The 12,834-nt window shown below is 31.7% G+C and overlaps 1 protein-coding gene across 3 annotated transcripts in view; it reads left to right on the top strand.

Moving 5' to 3' along the window:
- The window catches only part of CDH18 (cadherin 18), a 202,850-nt gene that overhangs the window by 116,502 nt on the left and 73,514 nt on the right, over nucleotides 1-12,834 (top strand). For all 3 annotated transcript variants that reach the window (XM_069492575.1, XM_069492577.1, XM_069492576.1), the window contains exon 5: nucleotides 2,997-3,184. In XM_069492575.1, coding sequence (XP_069348676.1) covers nucleotides 2,997-3,184 — 188 coding nt within the window. The remainder of the gene's footprint in view (nucleotides 1-2,996; nucleotides 3,185-12,834) is intronic.

Genomic DNA, 12,834 nt, shown 5'->3' with positions numbered 1-12,834 from the left:
TTGAGGTGATACTGGCTTTGTAGAATGATTTGGGGAGGAATCCCTCCTTCTCAATGTTGTGCAATAATTTCTGCAGGTACCAGCTCTTCTTTGTGGGTCTGGTAGAATCTGGCTATAAATTCATCTGGTCCAGGGATCTTTTTTTTTTTTTTTTTTTTGGATCAGATTGATTATAGCTTTTGTAGGATGGGGCCTTGGATGAATCTGAGGGAATGACTTGGTCAGTAACTGGAAAAGTTACTGAAGCAAAATACACAGGCTTTTAAAAAACAATTAGAATCAATACTGTTGGGGAAAAAAATGTATTAAAAAGGACAAGCTTCAATGAGTGATTTGCCCTTTTGTTATTCTCACCAAGTCTTCCTTCTTTAAATGTACTTCAGCCAATTATCAGCATTTTATGATGCAGTCTAAAATATTATATGAAAAGGATCACATGTGGCATATGAAATTATGGAACATTCAGAAATAAAAATATGAAATAATGAGATTCGTATGTCTGAGCTGTGTAAAATTATGTAGTCTTAAAGGCAAAATAAATAATTCTGGCACTAATTGAAGAAATTAAAAGAAAAATCTTGCTAATGAGGAAGAATACAATTTAAAATATTCACATATATTTGAAATACAAAAAAATAGTTTTTTAATCTACTGCAAATAACTTGGTGCCTAAAGTTCAACAATGTGCATTACAGTACCTCATATCTCAGTGAATCTAAGCTTCATATATTGAAAAGCACAGCAAAAGTAGCATTTTGAAGACAATTATATATTTTTATGTAATTTTATATTCTTTTTTTGGAATTTTTGGTCATATTTTCATCATCATGTTTCGCAGCATTTGTTAATATCTGTCCTTCATTTTTCCCATTCTGAAGAAAGGTTCAAGTACTAATTGTTCACATGTTGATTTTATTTTTATTGTGGTAAAGTATTTGTAATAAATTTACTCTTTTAACAATTATAATGTGTACAGTTAATTGTTACTACATATATTCATATTCTTATGCACCCACCACTACCATTCATCTCCAGAACTCTCTTCATCTTACCAAAATGTGACTTTGTACTCATTAAATAGTACCTCCCCATTCTCCCTTCCTTCTAGTCTCTGCTATTTATTATTCAACTTTCTGTCGCTATGAGTTTTACCATTCTAGGTACTCTATATAGGTGGAATCATGCAATATTTGTTTTTTTGCATCTGGCTAACTTCACTGAACACAATGTTTCAAGGTTCATCCATTCTCTAGAATGAATGAGAACTTATTTTTTTAAAATGCTGCTTAATATTCTATTGTGTGTATATACTGCACTTTGTTTATCCATTTATCTGTTGCTGGACATTTGGGGTGACTCCATCTTTTGGCTATCATCAATAATGTGGCTATGAATTTGGGAGTACAAATATCACTTCAAGACCCCACTTTTAATGCTTTGGAGTATATATCCAGAAGTGGAATTTCTAGATTGTATGGTGATTCTGTGTTTAATTTTTTGAGGAATCTTCATACTGTTTTTCATAATGGCTATAACCATTTTACTTCCACATGTATAGTGCATAAGATTTCGAATTTCTCCACATACTTGTCGACATTTCTTTTCTTTCTCTTTTCTTTCCTTCTTTGTCTTGATAATAGTTTTTTTGTATATCTTCTGTGAAGAAATGTCTTTTCCAGTCCTTTGCCAACTTTTAAAATTGGGTTTTTTGCTGGTTTTGTTGTCATTGATGGTTTATAGTGATGTTTCCACTTATTTAAGTCTTTAATTTCTTTCCACAGTGTTTTAACATTCACTAAATAAGACTGTTTTTTTAGTATCATACCACAACTGACAAATATTGGCTCATTGAAATTATTTTCATAGAGGCTCTGGATTCACTTATCTATGAAGTCTAACTATATTCTTGTATAATATTGAATCACTAATAACTAAATCTTGGCTAAAATTATTTCGTCAACTTACATTTTACTTAAAGGTTCCTGGGTTTCTGTTATTTATAATGCTGTTTTGAATTTTCTATAATAAATTGCTTTATTAAACATGTTCCCAACTTGTCAATAAAAGTTATTAAAACATGTTAATTATTCTAATTAATTATGTTAATTATTTATTTCATAAGTAACCATAGAGAAAGTTCCATTCAACCTTTAATATTAGGAAAAATTTTGGAAAATCGATATTTCTTCATATCAGACAATAAGTTTTATCGACTCAATAGTGTTTACCATTGTTGGTATACTGTCAAAATTAATGATAATTCACCAATACTGTTTTATTATATGTAGCCATTATATTTATTTTCTCATTCTGTGGCTTGGTAATTGATTATAACCTTATATTATTTATGACGTTATAATAAAGCCACCTCAAATCCTTTTTAAAAGCTGATGGGGAATTTATGATAAATAAATACATAAATACATTTACTATATTTCTCTGTTATGGCTTATGCATCTCACTAAATTTGTCTCTTGGTAAAAGTAATTATCTGTGTGTGTTTGTATACATGTATATATAAACTATATTCATACCATAGTAATATGTATAACTATATTCACAGGTGGGTTTTGTTCTTCTTTTCTCTGTTTTCCTATTGAATTCCAATTTTCCATACTTTTACATTTGAATTTCACATGCTTTATGGAGCTAGAAATACATTCAGATTATACCAATATTTGACTAATTCAGTTTTTGTTCAATGCAAGTATGTAAACTTGACCTCTCATCTATTTTTCTGTTGCTCAAAGGTGTAAAGCTAATAAAACATTTTATATTCTGAAATTAAAATTCTTTTCATTTAAAGTATTTTATGTAATTCTAGTATTTCATTACTAAATGGTATACTTTTAAAATCTGAAAAAAATCCATCTGATTCATTATCTAATATAATGTTCATTTGTATATGTGGTCTAAATATTTATTGTCTTTTCCTTGTAATATTATTATTTTATGAACATTATTGTTAAATAAATTTAATATCAAATATTTTCCAGAGCACTACCAGCTGTATGTTCCTGAGTCAGCTCAAGTTGGTTCAGCTGTTGGGAAAATCAAGGCAAATGATGCAGACACTGGCTCAAATGCTGACATGACATATTCCATCATAAATGGTGATGGGGTTGGGATATTCTCCATCTCCACTGACAAAGAGACTAGAGAAGGGATCCTTTCTTTAAAGAAGGTAAAAACAACATACTTTTCATGATTTAGACAACTTATCCATCTTTCCATGAATAGAAATTGGGCAGAAGTATGAATGATCCATGCTGTTAGGCCATTAAAGTGTTAAAATATTTTCTCTTTGAAATTTAATTACATTTTAATTATAGTTGTTTTTGACTCTTCAGATCTTTCAGGAAATATATTTGGCTAACATAGAAAATCTGATGGAGACTACCCATGAATGAGCCTTCCACATCTTTATTCATGTTTTGTCTCTGCTCAGATCTCACTGAAATCTCCCAGTGATATCAGCCAAGAATTAAATAAAATGTATTTCAACTAAATGCAAAGAATTAAAATGTCATGAACATAAAGCCATGGTGATTCTTTAATAGCAGCAGAAGATAACCTAGATAGCATTAGTGATATTAACTAATTAATATAGAAGCTTAACTGTCAATAATCTTAGCAGGAATACTCCTTTAGTAATTTATAAAAAAATACTCAACAATAGACTACACAAATATTATAAAGGCACATAGAAAAGGATATTTTGAAAACTACACTGTTCTGATTTTTAAAATCTTGATATATTATGAAGTAGAGTAACTAAACTTATTTTCTTCTTTTTTAAATTTCAGAATATTATAGGGGTATAAATGTTTTGTTTATGTAAATTGCTTTTGTACCATTTAGGTCAAAGTTTAAGTGTGCCAATCCCCCTGATAGTGTGCATTGTACCTGTTAGGTGTAAATTTACCCCTCCTCTTCTCCCTGCTCCTACCTGCTTAATTTCCAATGAATGTTATTTCTATACATGGACATAGTGTTGATTGAGTAGTTCCAATTTAATGGTGATTGCATGTGGTGTTTGTTTTTCCATTCTTGTGATACTTCTCTTAGAAGAATGGTCTCCAATTCCATCCAGCTTAATACAAAACTTATTTTCTAAATCACAGTTGGTCTAAAGTGTATGACAAGACAGAGGTAAAAAGGCTATGCTAACAATATGCTAACATACAACACTGAGTACTTTGTATAAAAATTGAAGATATAAACCTACTGAATTATAGTAAACATTATTTCATAACTATTACTTTAATTTTTTATTAACACTACTATTCAACAGAAAGAGAACTGATAATGTCATCACACTACGTGAAAACTGGAAGTACAAAAATCTTTCTTCAATGAGATTGGGCTTCCAAGCATCTTTGGCATTCTAATAATTCCAGTCTCTGATAGAGTCCTGCTTTCCCCGTCTCTCCCCTGCTTTCTTGCTCTTTCTTCTCTTTTATAATTTATCTTGTTCTTCTGCCATATCTTCTATTTCCCTCTGTGCGTTTCTCTTGTCATCTGTCTCATCCTATTTCCAAATATCCTAATCTTTTAGTATATGACTCATCATCCTTTCCTTTCTCTGTCTTCTATTATTAAACAATTTGTTCTTCCACTTTATTCCAAATATATGCATAATTTAACAAGAAAATGTCTAGCTCATCTTTTGTGTTTTCAGAAAACTTATATTCATGCAACAGATTTTAGAGTTTTTAGATAACAGATTTATCATGATTGTCAGTTTTATTAATGCCATTACTCTTCAACACGTTAGTGAATGCTCATTAGGAAACAGGATCTTTTTGGATGGTTACAGAGCCATCAAGTTGGTTGCAGTGAAACCATTAACTTTCTCCCTTATTCTTTTTTTTTTTAATGCTAAGAATGTGTCTCTGGGAACAAGACTATTACTTTTTGCTTTTAAGAGTATACAATGTTCTTGTCCTTGTAAAAATGAAGTAGAACACAGATAATTAGAAAAGAACATTCTCAATGTAACTCCTAATGTAGTACATCTCAATCTTTACATATGCTAAGATTTTGGCTTGGGATTGTGTTAAAATTCAAATCCAGGGACTCTGTGTTCATATATTTTGATTCAGTAAGATTAGAGTGGGAATGAGATATTTGCCATTTTAACAAGTATTTCAAGTGATTCTACTGCCAGATATGTTTCGATCACAGGCTGATAAATTTTATTCTAAAGTACTAGTATAGATGTTGAAGTGAATCTATTTGTCTAATTATCTATTTATTTGTTTTACATATACTTTTCTATTGGCATGGTATGAAATCTCATTAATTCTTTTCCTAGTAATTATAATTTTATATTGATTTAAAACTGAAAGTTAGCTTGTCTTTTGAATACTGTCAAAGGGCCTGCTAAGCAGAACTCAGTTTTAAACACTTAGAGAGCAGTCATCCTCACTGTTATATATAAAATATTAATATCTTCACCTATAATAAATTTTCTCATTATGATTTTTTTTTCTAAAATTGTTAAAGCTCAAGAATATTATAATGGATATAGTCAATGTGCATATCTTTCTTTAACAAACATATGTATTTTGAACATCTCTTATGTGCCAATTGCTGTACTCCACATGAGCTAGGCAAGGATATAAAGGAGCAAAGCCAAACTTAGTCACTGTCTCCACAGAGCTTCCAATCTATAGAAGCAGACAAATATTAATCAAATACCACACACATTCCTAGGTCAATAAAAAGTCTGTTCTCTTAAGAAGAGTTATATGGTGCTATGAGGCTAGAAATTTGGGATATTTGATCCTCTGGTATTTGACAATGGTTAAATAGAGAACTGAAAGAAAGCTGGGAGTGATATGGAGGAAAAGGTGAAAAGAAGATTGCCTGCTTTTCATTTCCTGGATGGCTATGTCACTTAAATGGATTTAGGTAAAATGGATTAATATATATATATTTTTGAGACAGGGTCTTACTCTGTCACCTGTGCTAGAATACAGTGGTCTCATCATAGCTTACTGGAACCTCAACCTGCCTCAGCTTCCCAAGTAGCTGGGGCTGCAGTACGCCCACCTAATTTTTTTTTTTCCTCATAGAGACAGGGTCTCACTATTGCCCAGGCTGGAGGCTGGTCTCAAACTCCTGGCTTCAAGCAATCCTCCCACCTCAGCCTCCCAAAGTCCTAGAAATACAGGCAGGAGCCGCTGAACCTGGCCTGAATTAATTATTTCTGAATGAAGAATACAGAACCCTAGAGAATGCTAATATTTAAGAAACAAACAGAAGGAGAGAAATAAATATACCCTTGGAGGAAATTTTGGAATAATGAGAGAGAATTTTGCCATTGAAAATTCCTAAGAGATGCTGTACAAAAGGAAGGTAGTCTTCAAAAATATGAAGTGTTCTAGAAATTAAAAACAATTTTGGATTATAAATACTAACTGGATTCGAGAAAAGGAAGGACAAGAATTACTGGGTAATTGCCACTAACAGGTTTCATTTATTCATCATCACCATTATTATCACAGTCATAATAACAGCAAGCGATATTTGTTGAGTATCAACCCTGTGTCAGGACAGGCTTTAAGCACTTTTCCAAAGTCTTTATTGAGTTACCATACCATCATGTTCCTTTAAATCTTATCATGGCATTTGAGGTAGGTAGTGTTATTATCACCATTGTATAGCTAAAGAAACTAAATCATGAAGAGATAAAGAATGGTGCCCAGGAAGAAAGCCAACAGCAAAGTGTACTTGATCAGTCTGCCTTCAGCATCTGAACAGTTACTCATGTTACACACGCAGGTTGAAAGAAATATTATTCTTTGCTCCAATGGAAGAAGAACAAATCCTGTGGTGGAGAGAGAATGGGAAACATGAATGGGGGGGGGGGAAGAGGAGAAACACACTATCTTCTTTGAGAATCTTAGTAGTAACGTTGGGGAGAAGGATCATAAAGCAAATGAATGAGAACATGATGAAATAAAAGTTTTCATTTTAAGTTGGGAGACTGAAGAGTGTTTCTATGCAGAGTGGTGAAAGCTCAATAGAAACAAGTCATAAAAGATACTAAAGAGAAGGTAATTAATTTAAAAAGATGTGCTAGAGGTAGAGATAGCCCTGAATAGGTCTTGATCACAGGTGGAAGGAAACAACCTGTGATAGTATTTATTCCTCTTTCACGTAGATAACCATAGGACAGAAGGCAAAAGCAAATGGCTAGAGGTAAGTTTGCAGTGACCTAGGCGGAGTGTGAGTGGGTGAGGGGTGTCCTTGTCATTGAGACCTATTGTCCTTATAAAGTAAGAAACTACATCATCTTTGCAAAACATGAAAGTCGTGTTAGATGGTTTGATTATACACATGATCTGAAATATGAATATCTACTGTAGAATTAGATAGATTCTACAATGGGGAAATATCACCATCCTCTATGGCTGCAATTACTCTGACTTTTCTGAGAAAAGAAGGTAAAATGATGAATGGGTGTGTGTGTGCACATATTTTTAACACAGCTCATTCTATTTTGCACACACTCACAACGTGAATTTTCAAAATGACAATTGTTTGAATTGTGTAAAAATACTAAGTGATGATGTGCTAAAGATAATCTTGGCATTTAATGAATTCAATTGTCTTTCACTTTTTTCCCTGAATTTATTTTTCGATGTAGTCTCGATTTCCTCTGAGACGTGTTAATGTTTTCATTCATAATTTTTTTCTTCCTTTAGATTAGGATCGTCAATCTCACAATTACTTCATCGTTGTGTCTTATGTTGTAAATAATTACAATTTGAAAAGTTAACTATAAACATCTGTGGATTATAACCTTCAAGAGATACTGATTCAGATGGCATAAAATGGATAAAACAGTCCTTAAAAACCTGTTTCTCATTTAATCTCTAAGGCAGCTCACTCTAGCTAGCAAAGCAGAACAGCTAATCTCATGGATCAAAATCAGCACTGGTCTATAAATCAGCCAGCAGGAGTGTCTGAACATTCCTGTCTATACCATTCCTTGATCAGAAAATTGCCAAGTCAAATTCACTGGTGCATATCATGGTACATTGTAAATGCACTTTGATAACTTTCATTCATTGTTTAACGGAACCTAACTGGGTGGAAAGGGGAGAAAAGATAAGGATGAATGCAAGTGGATGCTCTCTTTCCTCTGACATACATCTTTGTAGCTAGGGATGTGTTTCTCATTAGCAGTCTCTCAAAGTCTTTTCTTAGGGCTCCTGTATCAATTTGCACTCTATACACCAATATTGTTTTTTCTTTACCTTACGGTTCTGATTGTATTTGCTCTCCCTATTTTCAGCAAATACCATTTGTGCTGTCACTTTCCTTCCAGCAACCTCAACTGCACATACGATGCTTATTAATTTAAGCCAAAAAATCTTAAACTTGTCCTTCAAGTCAACAAGGATGGTGGAAGATGTAATCTTCACTGTGTAAAGAAATATAATTCTATATCTTGCCATTTAAGAGATATATGACATTGCCTCAGGTCTTTGAAGCTTCAGTTTTCTTATTTCAGCATTTCACAAGGTGATTATGAAAAACAGACAAAATGAGTAGAAAATTGTGCTGTAAGCCGTGTCTGGCTAATAATTATAATGCTACCTCAATATCTTCCTTTCTTCCTGTCTTCTTTTCTCCCTCTATTTGCACCAGTTTTTAATTATACTTTACAGACAAATTCATTTACTATTTTTGGTGCTCCTTATTTCATGTTATTTAATTCATATGGAAGCAAACTAAGAATGTAATACCCTGGGTATACTCTTACATGCACACGCTGTCTTCATGTTTCTTGGTAATCTACTTCCCCTTCTTCTCCAAGAGAAGGCTTTTTTTTTTCCTTCAAAGTTTAAGTTAAATACTGTTTTTGTAGTGCAGCACTTTCAGTTATATTTCAGTCACAAATCTTCTTTAGATTATCTCTTCTGTTTCACATTTATAGTATGCATTTCTGTAATTTCTTACTATAGAAAACCTAGCAATTCCATATTCTTCTTATAGCTGCTGCTTCTGATAGGGTAATTCTTTTTCTAATTAATTCACCATGAATGTACTGATAATTCCCTTCAATTTGTGTCTATGTGTACTGCAAGTGTGTCCCTATTTATAAGAGACGTTGTTAAATATTTCTGTTAACCAGGTACTGTGTATTTCTTTTTTAATTTCCATACTCCACAGTGTGCAAAAGATCATTATAGCACTTCATTTCACAAGCAATTTGGGATGGATCATGAAAGTAAACAGAACAGGTTGTAAATGTATTTTTAAAAGTTAAAGTCAATCATAGATAAAAACATAAAATATGTTTAGCTACAATCATACTAGATCTATACCACATACTAAATTTTTACTCTGTTAGTGTATTGTGTTTATTGAGATTTTCTTCGTCATTTCTCAGACTTGCATTAAGTAACAGAATGAGGACCAGAATGTTCTTTATTATTAGATTTTTAATGTTTCTGGACTGTGAACCACAAAGAGCAATAAATAAAGTATCCCAATCCATTGCAAAAACACAGACAGGCAAACATGTCACAGTTTGTACATAAGAAGCAGTAGGTTACTAATTCTAATGAAAGGTTTATAAAATCTGAACATTTATTAGGTATTTTATTATCAAAACTTCAGCCACACTTCTGTTTTTATTCTTATAAGGTTCTAATATCTGGAAAGTTATTCTGCTCAGCCACAGGCAATAGACAGAAGAGTCTAAGTTTCAATTTAATGAAATCTATCACTGTCTTTCTAATGACTTTTGACAGAGGACTGCTTTGAGGAAATTTTGTTCATGCTATTTATCTATAGGCATGACCATGAGCCTGGAGTGATAAATCTCTTGAAACTACATTGAATGCTAATTAGTTATTGTGAACACATATATTCCTATAATATAATTTAGTGCACTAGATGGAAAGTAATGCTTTGATGAAATATCTTGATGAATTAAGCTGTAATATATACACCCATGGGCTATTGGTAAGTTTTTATATGTGTGGGTACATTTAATTATTTTTATGTATCATATGTATGCACACATATACACAGACGTACATACACACATGTTGAGCTTGAGTATGATTATATGTAAATAATTTATCAATATACTTTATATAATATAATGTACACTTAATTAATTTGAAATGAAAGATTTTTGCATTTATTTTTTCAGTGTTAGAATGACAGTAAGCAAACATGTACTATTTATTTGTATCAATGTCGTTGGAATTATACAAAATGAATGAGAATTATAGTCTTCTTTATGAGAAATCCATAACAAGAAAGCTTATACCTGTGTTCTGGTCTCCACAGAATGTCCACCAAGACAGACCTCTGATAAGGACCAAAAACCATATCATAATAAGAAAGCCTAGCTGGAGAAATGATATTTAAATTCATACCATTTTTCTTAATAAAATATCATCATTTACAATACACAATTTTCACAAAATGAAAATCAACAATAATGCCAGTCACTGTTCCATGATTATGTTATTTTTGAATAATTAAGTTAATAATTTTCATGTATGAAAGTGTTGATATTAACCCTATTGTTATCTACCCACACATGCAATTGAAAATCTGGATGCTGGCGCAGACTGGAAATTAGAGAAAGGAGAGGTCATAAGGAGTTTCTTCTCATATTACTTAAGAAAAGAGAATTTTAGAACTTCTTTGAACTCCAAGAAGAATTGAATCATAGATCAACTTGGCTAAACAGCGTTTCCAATATCCTTGTATTTGTAATGGTTATATAGTTTCAGAGGAGGAATATAATAGGGTGATTTAAAGAATAATAGAAGTGATTAATGAGAAACAATTAAAAAGTCCTAACTATATAGACCTGGCTGGAAAACAATTGATGGGAAAGATGATAACTATCTACAGTAATATGCAGTGGATTAATATTAAAGAGGGAAAAGTATTATTTTACAAGTTAGAAAGAGCAATGATATGTGAAAGTAATTACTAGGAGTAATAGGATGAAATTAAGAAACTAAAATTTAAAATGAAAATCAGCATTAACTCGTTGACAGTGAGCTGTTAAATTAGGATATTGAGCAGTAGCTAAAGAAAAGTAAGAGAAACCCAATTACCCCGGGGAAGTTAAAATTATGCCAGAATAAGCACTTCTAGCAGGGGCCCATGGAAATGAAGGATTTTGCCCAAATGGCATTTCAGTTTCTTAGCTCTATGAGTCTGTGAATTAAAGAAATTACAAAGGTACTCAGAGTTCTGGTAGTTAGAATTAGTGAACTTATCAATTTGTTTTTAATAGTAAATATTTGGAAAGCTGATGCATAAATATATCTTTTAATTGGACATTATATCACACTAAAAATTTGTTTATTCGTAAAAATGGAACATTTTATTACACTACTTATTTGCTGATTAGATACTCATCAGGATAGCGTAGTGCTTAAGGGTGCAACCTATAGAGTCCCACTGCCTGAGTTTAAATCCCAGGTGTATCACTTACAGGCTGTTGTCCATGAGAAGTTTCTTAACTTTTCTGTGCCTCAGTGTCCTCGTTTGCAAACAGGGAACAATTACACCTCACAGAGACATTGTGATGTTTGAATGAGTTAATATATGTTAATTATTTAGCATATATATGGGTGTTAACTATTCACATTTCATAAATAATATGACATTTTCCATTTTTCCAATCTAAATCACATAGCACTTTTCTGTACTCTAAACATAACTTTATTTGAGATGAAAAAGATCTGTTAATCATCTCTATGTACCAGGAATTATTCCAGATACATGAAACATGGAAATTAATTAGATAATATTCTTCCTCTTAGGGAAAATTGAGTAGATGTGAAATATTTAATGCAAGATGTCAAGTGCTAATGATATACGTTTGCTTAAATTTTTATGAGCTCAAAGATAAAAGAGAACCAATGTTTCAAAGACAGGGAGCAGTCAGGGAAGTCTTTGAATGGGAGATGATTATTTTTAAACATGTCTGGATAATGTAGAGTAACAACTAACAGATGCTCAAGAAAATAAATGTGAGGCAAGGGGTTTATACCCAGCCACATTCCTTCAAGCATGGAGATTACAGGAAAATAATTCAAATCATAAAGATATGCTAATTACCCTAATTTTGTCTTTATGCATTGTTTACATGTATCAATGCATCACACTATACCCCCAAAATATGCGTAATTTATTATGTGCCAACTAAAAATAAATAAAACTGAAAATATCCTGAGCAGATAGAATAATCAACCTAAATAAAAGTTATGACCCTTAACAGTTATCAATTTAAAATTCTGTATTGAGATTCAATCAATAATTATATTCTGCAGTGGGAAAAATCAGAAATTCTGTCTTGTGGAATACATTATCTCACCAAGAAATACTTGTGGTTAATAAAAAAGGTGACAAGCAGGAACACTGACTATAATTAATATCAGGACCAGGATGGTAGGGCAGAATGTGAATAATATATGCCTTAAAAATGTAGAAACAATACCTCTTTTAAAAGGAAATAAGATTATAAGTGAAAAAAATTCATTGAATTCATTGATTGTTATAATAGTAATAGTTAGGATTCAAAGAATATAGGTCAGAGCTAATAAATCAAATATTAGAACTATAAACATACTTAGGAATACAAAGATAAAATAAAAAAATGCTACTAATATGTAAGGGAAATGGGAGGATATAGAAACACTATTTTATTTTAATTGCTACTTACCGTATGGTACTAATATTTACTGTTAAAGGAAATACATAGTAAGCATACTACATTAATTTATAAAAATGGAGGTGGTCACTAGAACAAAAATATAAGCCTTTCTAAATAACAAA

This window comes from Eulemur rufifrons, chromosome 17 (genome assembly GCF_041146395.1).
Source record: "Eulemur rufifrons isolate Redbay chromosome 17, OSU_ERuf_1, whole genome shotgun sequence".
Taxonomy (NCBI): Eukaryota; Metazoa; Chordata; class Mammalia; order Primates; family Lemuridae; genus Eulemur; species Eulemur rufifrons.
Note: the sequence above shows the minus strand (reverse complement) of the source record. Positions and strands in the feature narration are given on the sequence as shown.